Source organism: Hydra vulgaris, chromosome 14 (assembly GCF_038396675.1).
Source record: "Hydra vulgaris chromosome 14, alternate assembly HydraT2T_AEP".
Classification (NCBI taxonomy): Eukaryota; Metazoa; Cnidaria; class Hydrozoa; order Anthoathecata; family Hydridae; genus Hydra; species Hydra vulgaris.
This window is the reverse complement of record NC_088933.1, coordinates 16,848,999-16,868,293: the sequence shown is the minus strand read 5'-3', so window position 1 is coordinate 16,868,293 and position 19,295 is coordinate 16,848,999. Positions and strand designations below refer to the sequence as shown.

Sequence of the window (19,295 nt, the reverse complement as noted above, 5' to 3'; positions counted from 1 at the left end):
AATACTCTGATGAATGACCCTTATATCAAAAATAATCTAATGAATGATGCTTATATCAAAACTAATCTTATGAATGAACCTTATATCAAAATAATCTAATGAATGACCCTAAATAAATATTCTGCTAAATGAATTGTTCATTATATTAATGAGCAACCAATATATAATAAATTATCTATTAGAAGATTTATTGATCATTCATAATATAATGCATGACTGCTGGATGATCGAATGAATGATTATTACTATTGAAGGACCTAAAAATGATCTAATCAATCATCATTATACAATGAATTGAAATAAAATAAAATGACACGTAATAAAACTAAAATGCAGAAAAACTCACCGAAGATATCTTTTTCGTTTATATCATATACTCCTGATTTAAGTTGTAATTTAAGAGTATCAATATCATTGTTAAATACTGATTTATGTAAATTAAATTTTTCCAATTTATCGACAGCCTCCATAATGAAATATTTTTAATAAACTAAAAATATTATATATTTTTTCAATTATATTTTCCTGCAAAAATGTTAATAATAAAAAACAGATTTATTTTTTATTGCATAAAAAATTTGATTACTTTAACTATGAAGAACACTTGATTTTTTAATATTTCAGATATGACACTTTCAGCCATTGTGCAAACTCTAAAGTATGTTTAAGCTCGTAGCTTAGCTTATATCAGATATTTTTGCACAAAGTTTTCTAAGCAGTCTTTTTTTTATAGAATTAATGACATGATTAAACATTTAATCATATATTATAATAAAATCCATTATATATATATATATATATATATATATATATATATATATATATATATATATATATATATATATATATATCAAAACTATCTGAAATAGATTTTACATTTCATGGGAACTTTACATATAGCATAAGTACTAATTTTAAGAAATGAAAAACTAAAAACAAAAGCAGTACAATTCTAATTTTATATAAAAAATATATGAAAGACTTAAATATAACTGATATTACCATAAATAGTATTAACACTGAATGTTATTCTACTGAGTCAAAAAATGTGGTGCTCTTTTAAATCTAAGCTCTATGCTCAACGATGTAGTTTGTGATGATCTTACAGTCCAAGCCTCAAAACTTCTCAAATCAGTATTTGTTGAAGCTATCTGCATAAATTGATACTTTAATTGGCCAAAATTATTTTTCAAAGACATATAACTTCGAAAACCAAAAATCTCATTTACATTATTTTCATAAACTCTTATTCTCCTGAAATTACTTCTGGCAATCCTGCAATTTTTATTTCAGACCATATGGCCCAGTTCCTATGTATTCCTCGTATAACTCAAAAAATAAGAATTTAAAAAATTCTAGAAGATGCTTCAATTAAAAAACAAATTAAATTTAAATCTAAACATTGGATAACCACAGGTATTCTTAAATCCAGCTGAACCAAAATTGTTCTTTATATAAAACTTGTTAGATCATACAATATCATTACAAAAAATCTAATTTTGACAAATTCAAATTATTAAGAAAAATTTTGACAAATTCAAATTATTAAGAATTCTTAATAATTTGAATTTGTCAAAAATTCAAATTATTAAGATTTCTTAATAATTTGAATTTTTGACAAATTCAAATTATTAAGAAATCTTAATAAAAATCAGCATGAGAAACGATCGTTTAACAACTCATGGTCTAATCTTTATAACCTAAAAAATTAGAATAACTTAGGGCAGTAAACTGTTTGCATGTGGTGCTTTTGTTGATTTTAGTTGTAGTTGGCCATTCCATTCTAATTAGAAATATGAAGTACTATGCTATCAGAGGCACAACACTCCAATATTTTCTTCTAAAACCTGTCGATTTTATTGAGTGATTCCCCATTTAAGTTTTGTATTACACCTTTAGGGCTTAGCACTGAACTAAGCAGGTCTAATGGTACGTTTGCAAAAATTCAATACAATCTCAATCTTGAAACACTCCTTAACATTAATAATCTTATTTTAGAATCTTAGATAAGTTTGTTAAATATGGGGACAAACCTAGTCTCAAACTGTATTAACATTATTTAACCTCCAAAAAAAAGCTCTAAAAATTTATCTCCAGGATTTTAACTCCAACCCTACCATCTTCCACTACTTATCAAAGATACTTAAATTAAAAGATCTAGTTCAACACCCCCAATGTTTGTTTGCCTGGAAACAGCAACATAAATCTTTACCTCTTCCATTTACTGATTTTTTTACATATAAAAAAAATACTTGTCACCATCTTCAATCAGCTAACAACCTAGTATCTATACCTAAACATTAAACTGTTGATTATAGCTATGAATCTTTTAAATATCAGAGCATATGCAGATGGAATAGTCTCCCCTCACAGTTAAAATCTATTCTTACATTTTCCAAATTCAAAAACAGTTTGTTTTTTTTATTAATAAAGAATTCTTTCTAATTCCTATGCTCTTCTACTGTTTACTATCTATTATCCATCTTAAACTTTGTATTCACATCAATGCTGGTTTATAACTACTAATACTTTCTAATGTTTAGATATAGATACTTTAAAGTTTTTAGCTGATTGTAAGTCAGCTAAAAAATTTAAAGTATCTTTATCTAAACACCAAACATTAACAAGTATTAGTAGTTATATTTATAAAAATAATACTTGTCTAAAAAAACTCTTCAACCAGATTGAAGATAGTAACAAGTATTTTCTTATAAGTAAAAAAATGTACTTGTTCTTTTCTTAATTTTTATCTAATACTCATAATGTTTCAATGCTGATTTATTACTACTAGTTCTAGTTCTTTTTTAAATTGTTTTTCAAACTAATATTGTTCTTTACTGTAAAGAACATAATAGAATTGAACATAATTAAATTAGAACATAATATAATTATGAAAAAATAGAACATAATAGAATTGAACATAATTAAAATAGAACATAATATAATTATAAAAAAATAGAACATAATAGAATTGAACATAATCATCAATTATTCAATTAAATTGAAATAGAATAGTAATGTAAAGTTGACATTACTATTCTATTTCAAACTCTATTATTCTATTATTATTATTTTTTTTATTATTATTATTATTTTTATTGTTATTACCAAGATAAATATATTAATAATTGAAGTTTTTATTAATATTGCTAGCATTACTATTACTTCTACTATTATTATTTATGATATTGTTGCTTTATATTTTTATATTTTACCCTTTTTTCAATTGATATATCTTAATTATATATATAATAATCTTGTATGCTAAATAAGTATATAAAATAAATTAAATAAGTACATTTTGTTTGTTATTCTAGATATATCAAACTTCTTATTTATTATTACATATATTTACATATATTATGATTTTCGATCAAATTAAATTTAAAATCGAAAATGTCAATCAGAAATTAGCATGCCACGAGAATGACATGGTCTATTCTCATCATAATGATGAGCATGGATCATGCCAATGATGATCATTGACATAGCCTTTTGTTCTTTTTTTTTATTTTATCTATTTACGCTATTTTAAAATCAGCATTAAAATCGCTTAACCTATTTTATCTTCGTTTATAAAATATCATACCAAACGTTTTCTATAAAAAGCTAAATATAGAAAGATCAGACTGGCGAAATACAAAAACAAAACAAAGACTGTTATTACTGCTGGTAAAATTTCGAATTTTTTTACATAACTTTATAGAATAAAGTACAGAGCCTTGGAGATTCGCGGAATTTGAATAAGTCTACTTTGTTTTCCTTATTTTCTCCAATTCCATTTTCCGTTTACGTTTTTTCAAAAACTTTTTTTGTTGAGCAATTATTTTTGAACATTCTTTGAAGAACCAACGTCAATTTACTTTTAAACATACAGCCCGTTTACTTGAAATATTTGGCGTTAAAAACGAATCGATTTTTCTCATCGGCGATTTGGGACCTATTAGGACCTATTTAGAAAATTACAAATACGAAAAGTTGAAATACTGGTCCACTAAGTCCACTAAATCCACTAAGCTATTGAGCAAATTTGTTTTTAATTTTAATTACTTTGATTAAGTTACTCGAAAATCCATTAACTTTCTAAACTTCTATTTGTTTGTTTTTTTCAATCTTAAGCCTAATTTATATTCATTGACGAATTTCAAATTTGATTTAATAATCTTTTGTTGATCGACTTTTATGACCTTATAAAGTTTACAGCCCCCTCAATTTAAAGGGGGCTGTAAACACTCTTAGTTCAAAAAAACATGTCTACGTATCTAAACATTAAAAAGAGTTTTCTACGGCCTTGTAAATAATAATTTATATACTTTATTTATAAAACCCATTCATTATTATTATTTTAAGATTAAAAGAACAACCAACATTGCAAAAAATCTTCTTAAAATTGATCATAGCACTGACTAATCATATTCAACTGAGAATTAGCTGTTTGCCAAACAGCCATCATTACCAACAAATATATATATATATATATATATAAATATATATATATATATATATATATATATATATATATATATATATATATATATATATATATATATATATATATATATATATATATATATATATATATATAGGGTAACCTGGGGTAAAGCGAGACTTTCAGGGAGAATGTTCATATCTTGAGAAGAATCGCGTTTCGCAACAAGAAATTTTGCAAGCCACTAGCACATTAAGTACCTAATGATCTGTTAAATATTTGTAGTGATAGGTTGTTGTATCGGTACATAATTAAATTCAATATGATAACAACAACCCTGTTTCACTTGCCCCAAAACCTGGGGCAAAATTGAGACAGATTTCATTTGAAGAAAAAACTAAGTAAAAATATAATTTTCAATAAAACTAAAGCAGGCTTTTGATAAATTTGATCTGATTAAACATAAGAATGCAAATAAAAACACAAAGGTATCATTTTATAATGTAATTTTTCCTTTTAAATCAAAAAACATGATAGGAATTAAAAAAATAATATCAATAAAAAAATGTATGTGAACATTTGTTGCAATATTACAACAACACCTTTTTTTTTCCCAGTGTTAACGCTGATGGTATCTGCAATCATCTGTATTGAATTCCATAGGTGAAATTCATCACGGACTTTAGAAATTCTTTGAGCAATAGCTTTTCCCCTGCCTTCTACCAAGCCCAGAACATCCAATTTGGTTTCTCTTCTTTCTTTTTTAAGGACTTGATAATCGATTCCATTGATGTGCTTGCCATCAAAGTGTAAGGAACAACTTTCCATATGCAACTTTTCATTTATTTCTTTTTTCAGCTTGATTGCCTCTTTGACTGTTGACTAGTAAGTAGCTGATTGACATGGAGTTGGGATGTCAATGCCTTCACGAGCCAATTGCTTGCATATGTTAGCAGCATTATTTGTTGATACTCTTGTGTAGGTCACCAAGTTGTCTGCAATTTTGATTTTGTGATGTTTTCTGCTTGGTGTAGGAGTAGTCTCACCTTCTTCTTCTTCTTCATCGTTTTCATATTCACTGTCGTCAGCCTCAGAGTCAGAATCACTAAAACCAGGATAGTAAGATCATGAGTTGGATGACCTATTAGAAAGTTTTTGTCTTTAAGAGGGATGGATCGTTTCTTTACTGGCAGCTTGGCCTGTAGAGTATCCCACTGTTCTTTTGCTTTTTACTTGGAGATGGTACAATGGCTGGTCCTCAGAAGATAACTATGTTCTATCCACTTTAGTATTCATCAATTTCATCAAGGGGATCGTCGCTTCCCCGTTTGACACATTCATCATAACATTTCAGTATTTTATCAAACTTTGCTCATATAACTTGATCAGATAAAAATTCGGTTTATTCTTCCACAATTTGATGACTTCTTTGGAAATTTCCGCGGTACGCTCCTTTCTTCCTTTGACTTTTGGTCCAAGGAAATGAAAGCGTCCAATAATTTGCTTTTGGAGAAGCATTCTGCACTTTTCTTCCAGTGAATATTCTTCCAAAGGGACCATTCTTCTTTTTTTATGAGAGTCTTCAAATTTTACCTGATTATTGGTCCAGACATCCTTGTTCTTCTGAATGCTACTATCGCTGGGCTTGTACGTCGTCATGTCTTGCTTCTGTAATAACTATAAAATTAGATAAGAAGCTATAAACACAGTCTAAATTGTTCCAGAATGTTCAAAAGCCGTCTAAAACATTATGGAATTTTTCAATGTTTTTAAACAAAGTTCGTCAATTTATGACACAGGAAATTTTTTTTTTTTTTTAAAGTCATAACTCTAGTGTTTATACGGGTTTTAATGTGATTTGTTGTGGTTCTGTGATATGTGTATATAAATTGTTGTTAGAGTTTGTAAAAGGGAAGTTGAATTTAGCTGGATAATATAAAAGATATAGTATTTTCGTTGTTTTATTTCAGAAAGAACTTACAATTAAGTTAAAAATAATTTTATAACTCGTCGTATTTTTTTTGTTTAACTTTTTATCGTTGCAAATTTAACTTGCGTTACTTAAGCTTTTTAAGTGTTTTTATTTTAACTTAAAAGCTTTATTTTTACAAGTCAGATATTAATTTTATAAAGTTATTTTGTTTTTAAGTGAAAGAACGAGGTTTCTTCGTGGCCTTGTGGTAATATTAGTCTATAGCATTTAAATTAACTTGGCATATTTGTGGCTTTTAAAATTAATAATCATGAATTCTGGCTCTTTTTAAAATTTTCAGGGGATTCCTTTAAGATTAAAGAAAACAAATATAAAAAACAGTTAAAAATTTTTTAGCCTGAAGTTGAAATTTGTATAAACAGAATTTGAAATACAACAAAAACACGTATATATTTGTGTTTTATTGGTTAACATTAGATATAATATAAATAATATGTTAATGGATATACATTTTCGAGAATCAATAATATATAAATGTTTATATTGTTATCAGTGCCGAAGGAAACCAAAACGACGTCGTTTACTCGTCTGGCCTTCAGTGATGCGAAATCATTTATAATATCATCATAATTAAGTGAGTTTGTCAGTGTTGATTCAATTGTGATGATAGACAAATATAGTAATCTGTCTTGGCTTATTGAAGTCCTTAAATAGTTTTTTATTATCTTCAACTTACTAAAACTTCTTTCGCAGGATGCAACCATCACTGGCAGTGTCAAAAATATCCTCAGATAGATTTCAATGTTTGGGTAAGCAGCTTTCAAAGAATACTTATGAAAAAACTGTAAAAGTTCAAGTGGATTGGCACTTTTTAAATTATCCATTAAAGATTCTGGTTGAAATTTCAAACTTTCCTCTTCTGAAAATAATTCTTTTTATCCACATCTTTAAGGTACATTTTTGCTAAATTTATTGTACTTTTTTTAAATTGATCAACAGAAACACATGATAAAGAATTTAAATTTAAATGAAATTTTGGATATTTTTTCAAAGCGCATTTTAATTGTGTTAGAATACTATTTAGACTGAAATAGATTGAAACAGAAACCATCATCTTGTGACTCATCAAAACTCATGCGTTTCACTCTTTGCCTTCTCTTCAATTGAAAATGTGGATCAATTCCAATTTTGGTTGCCAACATCCGCGCTGTTGCAAATGTTTACTCTAAGATTTTAAATAGAATTGACTTAACCTTTCAGTCTTTTTGAGGCATACTCTTTGATTGCAATTATTTTTTTCTCTGTCGTCAAAGTTAGAATCTTGCACCATAAATTCAGCAAGCAGATAAACTCAAAATCTATTTTATTTAAAAGATCTTGGATCAGATACTGTGTTTGGGTTTAAATTGGAATCTTCACTAACATTTTAAAAAACCTGGTAGATTTTGTCAATTTGTTTTAAAAACCAAAAACAGCTTCTTTCTTTGCAGACCATCTTGTATCACTGTGACCTTTTAATGAGATGGTAATATTTGTCATTAATTTGTCCCATTTAATAGTTGAGCTTGTATTCTGCAAAAAAATGTTACCATCAGTTGAGATATTTCAGCTGCATTAACTCCAATAAGACTCATTGTGTGAGCTGCACAGGAAACAAAGATGGCAAGATTATTCTAACTTTTTGGGCTTGAACTCCATTACATCTCCCAGATATATTGGCTCCATTGTATAACCCTGTCCTCTGCAATCTTCAATCTGCCTTTTAATTTTTAGTGATCTCAGAGACGAGTCCAATTCCAGATTTTTGATGGCTCTCAATGAAATCCAAGAAACTCTCCTAATTGTGCATTTCAAATCTTTTATCTGAACATATCTTATAACTTCTGAACATATCTTATGACTTCTGAACATATCTTATGACTTATGTCTTATAATAATTAGTTACATACTATATATTAATTAATGGTTACATCTTAGTAATTTTATTATACATCAAAGTTCAAACTAATGTATACTATACATATAATTTATTTTATATTTGTATAGATATAAATATATTTTCTAAATTATGCAAAAATTTCCGCACTGTGCGACCGCACCTCTTGCACACTCACTGCAACAGCTCTGAGTGTAATATTCAAAACAAAAAAAAAACGTTATTGTTTTTTTGTTTATTACATTATTTATTGTTGCTGTCAGCATCTTGCCTCTACCAAAGATAGTGAATATCTATGTATACATATATCTATTTGTATATAAGTATATATAAGATGAACCTGGTATAAACTAAACCCGATAGGTTTAGTATATACAAGTGCGGATGCAGCATTTTTTGATGTTTTACATAGCTAATATCCAGACAAGGAGCAAACTCCAAACATTTATATGTTTTTACTTATGTATAATTTTTATGAGACATGAGAATGCTGCATCGATGCATCGCAACTTTGTTTCGATGTGTTTAAGCATTTTAATTCTTTTGTTTATTTATTGTTTTTACAAATACGAATTTAGATTTCATCAATAGAATTTGTTTTTTGTTTTCCCATATTTTTGTGGATTTAATGAATTTTCTTGTAATACATTTTGGTTGTAATTAGACAGTTCAAATGCGTAACATAATGTTACGAATTTGAACAGTACACTAGTTTCGATGACGCTTATATACTATCCAGTCATCTCCGTTGTTGGTCTTTTCAGCTATTTATAGAGCCTAATCTCGATAATTAATTTTTTGTTTGAGATTTTTTGACATGACACGGTTTTCCTCTCAATCTTTTCGTTATCATTGGTGCATATTTATCAGGTAATCTCTTCGTTATAATTGGTGCATGTTTGTCCGTTAATCTGATAATATCTTAAAGGTTTTTACCAAGATATTTTCGCAAGTACAATTTATTACTTTTGCAAGTAATAGTTCAAGTAATAATTTTGATGGTATTTATTTTTCGTAAAAAACCAACATTATGATTGCTGAAGCGATTATGGCAGTTTCATTTTTATACTTAATGTTTGGCTTATTAAGATTAAATTTATGAGTATTTGGAAGTCTTCCTTTTGCAGCAAAAGAAAATGGGATCAATGGAAAAAACGTTTTTAAGGAGGTCGTTACGAATTATGTAGTTAAGACTAAAATGTAGGTAAAGAAGAGCACTACATCTATTTCTTAAAATACACGTCTTATAAATCTCTTTAAAACGTTTTTTAGTTATCTAAAAACACCATTACAAAATTAAAATAGCTTTAATATGGCGCCATTGCTCGTCGAAAAGATGTTTTACACATAAAAACGTATAAAATATTTAAAACAGAATGTTTTAATAATAATTACTAACTAAAAATTACACATAAAAGCATAGAGTAAAACCGGGTCAAACCGTAGACTTATCAATAAATATTAAATAACTTTTTTATTTTATTTTATTTATTTTTTTATTAGATAGGTAATAAAAAACTACATAAGATAATATAAATATATATTAAAAAGATAATAATAAAATTATTGAAAATATTAAATATAAAGAAAAAAATTGTGCGGTTTTATGCGACATTCTGATAAAACCACACACTTGAGAAAACATCGAACTTTTTAAATTTTAACTTTTTTGTATTATTTTTTTCAACAAAACTTATATTTAAGAAACTATATTAAAGTTTTTACATTTTTTGTAACAAAAAATTCAGTTCCAACTACATATTTCTTTGGTAAACATGTTTCTTTGCACAACCGTTCCCGACACATCTAATTTTCGCATTGCAACATTTCTGTGTGTAACTGTACTCTACACTTTTTACATTTTACAACTTTTAATCGTTTGGCTGCTAGTACTTTTTCTTCATTATTATTTTGCTGAAGTTGCTCAGCATTGTTATGTTCAGGAATTTGATTACTTGGCATAGAGAGTCTACGCTTTGATTACTTGGCATAGAGAGTCTACGCTTTGATTACTTGGCATAGAGAGTCTACGCTTTGATTACTTGGCATAGAGAGTCTACGCTTTGATTACTTGGCATAGAGAGTCTACGCTTTGATTACTTGGCATAGAGAGTCTACGCTTTGATTACTTGGCATAGAGAGTCTACGCTTTGATTACTTGGCATAGAGAGTCTACGCTTTGATTACTTGGCATAGAGAGTCTACGCTTTGATTACTTGGCATAGAGAGTCTACGCTTTGATTACTTGGCATAGAGAGTCTACGCTTTGATTACTTGGCATAGAGAGTCTACGCTTTGATTACTTGGCATAGAGAGTCTACGCTTTGCGTTAAGCTTAGCAACTTTCACGCCTTCCTTTGTTGCTTTTTCTTCATCTTTTTGTTTGAGGACCATGATTACATTTTCTTCGATGATACATTTTCCGCCAAGTTTTGACATGTTGCACTGCTTTGATTTCTTAGCATGCAACTGATTTCTTGCTTGAAAAAACTGCTTCAACTTTATTTAGATACTTTGCCAACTTACTTATATGCCCATCTTATACTAAAATATGAATACCACCAATTTGCTCAGTTTTGGGTATAAATACTTCTTTCAGCTATTCAATAAACGTATCGGGCTCCATCCAACTTGATTTTGAAATTGAATATTTGGTGCCAACTGGACCACCTTTTGTCCAGTTTTTTTTTTTTTTTTTTTTTTTTTTTTTTTTTTTAAACATCTTCGCTTCCAACAAGGCTGCAAGCAGCCACTAATTAAAGTTGGAAGTTACTGTAAGAGAAAAGATGAAGATTGTAGAGCAAGATAACGATTGATGGACGATTTAAAAGATTGCAAATTATACGAATCAGGAAAGCAAGATGAAGGAAGCGAATTCCAAAGAACTGATGTTCGAGGAAAAAAACTAGAAGAATAAGCGTTTTTGGAGCACTTAGGAACAGTCACAGAAAAAGGATGACACTTAATTGAATGACGAGTAACACGAGAATGAATTTTAGTAGATGGCACAAGAGACGCTAGCTCTTTAGAGCAGTGCCCATTATAGTATTTGTAGAAAAGAGAAAGAGAAGCAACATTACGACGATGTGATAATGGTTGAAGGTTGGCTGCAAGAGCAGGTCCAACTATGTTTACAATGCGTTTTTGCACCTTGTCTAAAAGAGAAAGGGCATCATTAGAAGATCCGCCCCAGATATGGCAACAGTATTCCATACAAGGCCGGATTTGAGATTTATAGAGATAGAGAATAGAATCCAGAGTAAGAAAGTGGCGAGCTCGATAAAGAGATGCAACCTTAGCAGATGCTAATTTTGCAACTGATTTGATATATGGTTTCCAAGAAAGATTGGAAGTAAGAGTTAATCCTAGAAGATGAAGAGTAGGTGACTCATCGAGTACATCACCGTTCATAAATATAGGAAGATCTAAATTATTGCGATAACGATTGGCTGAAAAAAATTGAGTTTTATCTGAATTAAAGTTCATCAGCCACTGTGAGCCCCATGCTGTAGCAGAAGTGAGATCCTTTTCAAGTTCAAATGCCCCCTCCAAGCAATCAGAGGGTGTTGGTTTCTTATCACGACAAGAATAAATGGTAGTATCATCAGCAAACAATGCCACCTTAGATGTGAGAATATCTGGAAGATCGTTAATGTAAATTAAAAAGAGTATAGGGCCAAGGATAGAACCTTGAGGAACCCCTGAAGATACAGAATAAGAAGAAGAGTGTTGTCCATCGAGGACAACTTTTATGCTACGGTTGAAAAGGAAGGATTCAATGATCTTAAAGATGTTGCCGGATACACCATAAGAAGAAAGCTTATGGAGAAGACCAGCATGCCAAACTTTATCAAACGCTTTTGAAATGTCAAGAGCAATGGCCTTAACCTCTCCACCTTCATCTAATGCACGATAAAACCTGTCAGTTATTACTGTTAGCAAATCAGCTGTAGAACGAGAAGATCGAAACCCATATTGATGGTCAGAAAGTAAGTTATTAGATTCAAGATGAGAAATTAAGTGTTTGTTAATTAAAGATTCAAAAACCTTGCTTATGATAGGAAGAAGACTTATGGGACGGTAGTTAGACGAATCAGATCGCTCTCCAGAATTTTTGAAGATAGGGATAACAGATGCGGCTTTCCAGCAGGCTGGAAAACAAGACTCTGATAAGCACTTGTTGAATAGTTTTGAGAGTATAGACGACAGCTCCGGAGAACACTTCTGCAAGACAATAACAGGTATGTTGTCTGGGCCACAAGCTGTAGAAGAGTCTAGGCAGGAAATCACTTTAGATACAGATGCTGGAGTGATATGAATGTCAAACAATGGATCAACCTGTTTGTTGGCAATATCAGGTAGAACGCAATTAGTGGAATCAAGAGATGATATTGATGAAAAGTTTTTAGCAAACAGTTCGGCTTTGTCTTTAGGTGAGGTGACAAAGTCTGAACCATACAAGAGAGGTGGAATTATAGATTTGCCCTTATAATTGATATTATTAAAGATTCTCCAGAAGTCACGAGAGCCTAATTTTTGAGATGAGATACGAGATTTCATGACCTGAGAATAGCGGGTTTTGGCGTTAGACAAAACCTTTTTACAGTTGTTTCTAGCAGTAATAAACAGACGTCTGTTTTCTGGAGAATTGTTTTGCTGATAAATATGGAAGTAACGGTTTCGATTGGCAATCGCAGCAGCACAGTGTGAAGAAAACCATGGAGGAGAGTGAGGCTTGACCTGGAATCGTCGAGAGGGAATAAAAGATTCCATGCCAGCCTGAATCCACGAAGTTATGTAAGAAGCACATTTGTCGACAGGAAGACAAAAGATTTCTACCCAAGGGCCATCACGAAGAAAGTCACGGAAAGAATCCCAGTCAGCTTTACTGTAGTTGAAAGAGGTTCGGTAATAGGGGGATTCAGGTGATGAAGAAGAATGAGATATTAGTTTTAGAGAGATCAAACTGTGATCAGAAGAACCTAAGGGTGAATGCGGAGAAACTGAGCACTGACTAGGATCAGAAACAAGACATAAGTCGAGTAGAGAAGGTAAATGATTAGGGTTGTCAGGAAAGCGAGTTGGAAAGTTGACTATTTGAGTTAGGGATTGAGAAAGGCAAAAGTTGTGGGCTTTAATGCCTGCAGAGTCACTGACACTAGAGCCAAGCCATTCAGAGTGGTGAGCATTAAAGTCACCGACAACAACTATATTAGCTGATGGATAAAGAGAGAGGGCTTGGTCAATATGATCAGAAATAACATCAAAAAGAGTGCAGTCTTGAGATGAAGGAGAGCGATATAGAACAAAGAGAAAGGCAATAGAGTGAAGTGGTGCTAAACGAAAGCACATGAAAGAATAGTCTGTGGATTCAAACCTAGTTTCACGACAAACAGGTGAATTCTTACGAATGTAAATGCCCAGGCCAAGCATGTGACTATTGGAGTCTTTACGAATCAGAGGAAGATAACCATCAACACTAAGATCACAAGATGAGACAGCTGAACTTAAATTAGTCTCACAAAGAGCAAGTAGGTCTGGTGAACTTTGCAAGAGATAAGACTCAACAGAAGAAAAGTTACTTCGAAGACCACGAATATTAGTGAATGATAGGTTTAGAGGACTTGGTGATGATGATGGTTTTTTGTGTTTTATAGTTTTTGGTACTTTATTCATTTTTAAATTAGATTGAAGAACTTGACTCAAAGCATAGATAGTACTCAGAACACCGTTTAATAGCCCAAGCAATTGCCTCATTACTACTAATAAACCCTAAGCCGTAACAAAGGGCTCCAAATGTGGCCTCCGCAATGCACACCAAAAGTACAAACAGGGACACCATCCATGCGCAACATGGCACTGTTAATACTTTGATATTTTTCAGCTGTTGATGGAATCAGCCTCTCTGAGAGCTACCACAGAGTTCGGGAAACCTGACTACCAGCCGGCCTCAGAACCATAAAACTGAGTTTTAGAGCTGTACCCTCATAAGGAGATAATAGAATGAGTTGCTTAGTCACAAAAACAGTAACACAAGCAAACCCATGCATTGAGTCAAGAAGATCCAGCATTCAACATCCTAAACTGGAAACAATGTATTAAAAATACATCTGCGCCAGCCTAATAGATGAAGAAGGGGTGCGAGGCTGGTCAACAGATAGAATCTGTTTACCCCTTAAAGTTAGGACAAAAGTTTCTTTTGGCTTTGTACATCACAAATGGTGGTGCAAAATGTCCATCAGCGTTGCAGCAATTGTTTATACTATAATGAACTTTTTCATTGTTGCCAGTAAGTTTAAATGCACGTCTTATTCCTTTTCGACACACTACGTTTGCTTTGTCTTGATCACTCGAAAAACCTGTTTCATCGCAATTCCAAATATGCGACTCAAAAGTTATACCAGTCTGTTGATATTGCTTGGCGAAGCATTCAAAATACGATCAATTTTTCTGGTACGAGAAGCGGCTCTTTTAGATGCTAAGTTATCCACTTTTCTTGTTGAAATTTTTTTTGACCATCTTTTCATAAAGGCATAAAACCAGTCTTTACCAGGCTTGCCATTTTTGAGTAAGTGCAATTGATATTTGCGTTTATGGTAGAAACATACACATTTTAGGATTTCATTTCAGGATAAACCATAACCCCAGTCACCAAGTAATTGGAACGCATGCACCATCAATCTTTCTGTTTAATTTGAGAGTTCCGTTGTTGTACCTGAGCCACGGAAGCTTTTGTTGTTGTTATTTTCGCGATCTTTGAGTGTTGAGACTGGAACGCCATGTTTGAATGCAGCTTTTCTCAGTGATATTTTATTTTCTTTAATATCAGTTAATGCGGCAAGTATATCGCCTTCCTTGTATGCTTTTGTTTTTTTAGTTGACGTGTTAAAGTAGCGAGTTAAATTGAATCCAGTGAGTGATAATTGTATTGAGAAATAATATAATAATAGGTTTTTAATGAGTAAGAGATGATTATATTAACAAATAATGCTATAGTTCATTTTTAATTAAACCGGAATTAACACTAAGTTAATTAGATAAAGATAGGCGCATAGTTACTTGAAACTATGCGCCTATCTTTATCTAAAATTTATAAAATTTAGGTACAGTGCACAGTTTTCACATTGAGGACACATTAACAATGAAAGAACTTTAGATAAAATTTCAGTGTCTATAATACTGTAACCACTAATTTTTCAATGTTTTTACTTAGTAATGAATTTAACTTTCAGATGCGCCTAAAATATTACGGCCATTTAACTCACATCCACTTACATTACATGCATTTTTATCTTTCTGCACAAGTTTAAATACTCTTCTTTTTTTGTGGTACTTTGTTCTCTGCTTTACTTTATTATTCATTTTTGTGTTTCTAATAACATCCAAAATCATCCAAAACATCTAAAGGATTTTATCATATTTGTTTGTTTCTGCTGTTAGTTAAATTAGCTTTGATATCTTGATAAAATCGCAATTGTAAATGGCCTATGTTTGAATATAATAAGGAACAGAATATTATTTAGCAAAGAAGATATAAATCAAAACATATATTTAAAACAGTACTCCAGAATATGTTCACCAACAGTTTACTACTTTTAACTAAGTTTATCAGCACAAGTCATGTGTTACTATCAACACAGGAAATTCATTTTATTTTAGTACTCTTCAGAGTATTTAAAATGTATCAAAATCTATTTTTACAAGAGAATTTTCACTCGTAAAAATTTCAATAAAGTTTATCTTGGTGATGAAGATTTTATCTATTGTTAATTAAAAATGATAATGTGTTGAAGTAAATTTGAAAAAATCTACAAATGTGTTTCTCTTAAAATATGCTCTTAGCCTTAAAGCATTCTCAAATACATAGTTTATATAAGTATGTTGTACGAGACTAATAGTGAAGCACTTTTGCATACAAAGTTTATATGCAGTTTTACGTGACTACTGGTGAAGAACTTTATTTATAAACTGATTTACATGTTTATTATAAAGAGTTGAAAATTAGAGTATTTTAAAAAAGAAAATTTGTACTAATTGCAAACTAGCTTACATGTTCCATGTCAATATATGAGCTCTGAGGAGATTTTGTTTTCATGCTTTGTTTCAACGATAGTTTGGAGGAGGCTGATATATTTTTTTATTACGTAACTTTAATAAAACATCGTGTTAAACCATTAAAAACTTTTTTAAAGTTTAATAAAATTTTGGCAGGCTACATTAAGTTATAAAATATTTGAAAATTTAACAAAAGAAGTGATATTTATGTTTGTCTACAGAACAGTAATTTTTGTACAGTTACATATAAACACTGACATTAAAAGCAAGAAAAAGTATTGAAGTCAAATCAGTTAACTAAATAAAAGTGGATTATGGCATAAATAAAAGTGGATTATGGCAAATGATTGTGGCATTTTTTGTATTGTATTAATTGAAAAAAAAAAGATTTCAAAAACTAAACTAAGTGGTTAAAATCGAACGTTTTAATGAAAAAAGAATAATAAAAAAAAGATAAGAAAATTATCAAAAAAAAGAACAAAATAAGTTGTCATGCTTTGAATATTTTTGCTATTATAAAATGTGTTTTGTATGTATAAACTCTTGAAAAATTTCCCTTGAATTTGCATGTGTGCAAATTCAAGGTTGCAAGATTTTTAAGTGTGTTTCTCATCAAATGTAATGTCTGTGTTCTATGAAGCATTCTCGATACAAAGTTTATATGCAATTGCACCAGGCTTCTGGTAAAGTACTTAAAATATGCAAAGTATAAATTTTAAGCTTGTTAATTATAAACAGTTTAACATTTAAATTTTTGGAAAAAAAAAGTTCTTACAGATGTTCCATATAAATCTTACTTGTTCCATATAAATCTACGAACCCTGAAGAAGTTACTGTTCAACCTAAATTTTGAGAAGGCTAATAAGGCGTACATCAATATTTTTCTTTATATATATTATATAGGATGAAAATTGGATATTAATCTAATGGAAATAATTTGAATAATAAATTGAATAATAATATATCGGAAACTTTACTAAGTATTAAAGTCAAAAAATTTAACTAAATAAAGTTAAATTGTGGCAATTTTTGTAATAAAAATAACTTCATCAAAATTAGCTTTTACATTTAAAGAAGCAAGTTTTCAAAAAAATTATTAATATTACATCAAAATAAAACATGACGCATCTTTGTTTTTATATTAATAAACAAGAGATATTCACAGAAATTTAAAAAAAGAACATTTAATTTTGTTGGTTATACCAAAAATTACATAATGAAACTATTCATAAAATTTGTAAATATGGAGTACATTTTATTTAAGGTTTTTTTTCTAATTTTTTTAGAGCAGACATATTTTCTTTTTCTTCTGGAGTATATAATGTAAAATAAATTATTAGCATTATAAATATATAAAATTTATCAAAGTTTGCTACTTTATTTAATATTATTTACCATTTGTGAATTTGCATGTTTGCAATCTTTCTTGTTTCTACCTTTTTACACTTAGTTTTTTTTAAAGGTGTGGTAAGTTGAGAGTTATTGCTTTTGGTAATCAGTTTACTATATCAAAACACACTTGTGGACATCAGGTTATAGATTTTTTCTAATAGCTTATTATGCTACAATGCTTTGTTATCTTTTATTACTATACATTACCAAAGGTTATCTAAATTCGCTCTTGCTTACAATTGCTTTTAATTTAAGAGTGTTGCAAATCATCTGGGCTAGCTATAACAACCAATAAGCAATATTCTCAAACTTTTTTAGTGTAGTATATAATTTATATATAGGAGTAATAAGTGTAAAGTTCTAAAAAGAAATTAGGCTATTTTTTCAAAATACTTTTCTTGCTAAATGATTGGATAAATGGGAACTTAATTTGAAAAAAATTATACCAAGTTAATAATAGTCTATTGATATTAGTAGATAAATTTTAAAACTGTTTTAAAAAATCTATCGTATGAGATTCACAGCATAGTTAAGTTTTACCATCTGGTTTATAGTTAGTTACAATGATTGTCTTTTTTATATATTAGAATTATAAAAACAATTAGAAAAACAAACTAATTTTTTTAAATCTTTATTTTTAAGAAAAAATTCTAAAAATCACGGATGTTTTGAGTTGTGAGAGTTCATATAAGCATTTGTACTATATTGCACAAATTGGATAGAAAAATCATAATTTTTTTTGCTATTATTATTTGGTATTTTATAAAATTACTCTAATTCACTTTTATTATTCAATACATTTTTTGACATTTGCTTTGATTTAAACATACGCGCAAAAGCGTCTCTTTCAAAATCAGCAAATCAGATTGCTCATATCTCTGCCTGAGTCTGTATAGGGTTTCAAAATATGCAACCAGGTACACATTTTTTATACACATACTGTATTGGCAAAACAACCACGACGTTCAATTAAAACATACATGATGATAATTAAAACAGCCATGATTTCCTATTAAAACATTTAGCGCATGTGCATATTAGATTTTCATTAAAACATGCAGCGAAATTCTGTTTGCCAAAATACGCGAAAATTTGTTTTGAGATTGGTCGTTGATCAAAAGAAAATTCAATCTAAAACTTCATTGCCGCGAAAGACTCAATCTGAATCTTCATGCCGCGAAATTCCGCTTCTCAAAACATGCGAGATCTTGTTGTAGATCTAGTCGTTGGTCAAGGAAAAACTCAATCTGAAGCTTCATCGTTAACAGGAGTTAATCGAAATACAATACAACCAATTTTAAGAAGGAAAGATCGAACGAATTCAACACTTCCTGGTACTAGAGGTGGCGCTCGTCGCGTTATTTATAATGAATTGAAGAGCTTATAAACGATAATACAACGACAACTATAATTGAAATTAATTAAATATGCTTTAAATTTAAACTTATCGATTACAAATGTCTGGAGATGGGTGACCAATCTTAGATAACATATAAAATTACTTGACCAATTTATGAAAGAAGAAACAACAATGATGAAAAAAATCTTCG

General features: G+C 29.8%; 1 protein-coding gene across 1 annotated transcript in view; it reads right to left on the bottom strand.

Moving 5' to 3' along the window:
• LOC101236625 (ankyrin repeat domain-containing protein 13C-A) overlaps positions 1 to 514 on the bottom strand; it is a 74,685-nt gene extending 74,171 nt beyond the window's left edge. Inside the window, exon 1 of the mRNA XM_065818465.1 lies at positions 347 to 514. Within this exon, the coding sequence (XP_065674537.1) occupies positions 347 to 470 (124 nt within the window). The 5' untranslated portion in view covers positions 471 to 514. The remainder of the gene's footprint in view (positions 1 to 346) is intronic.
• Between the last annotated feature and the right edge of the window lie 18,781 nt (positions 515 to 19,295).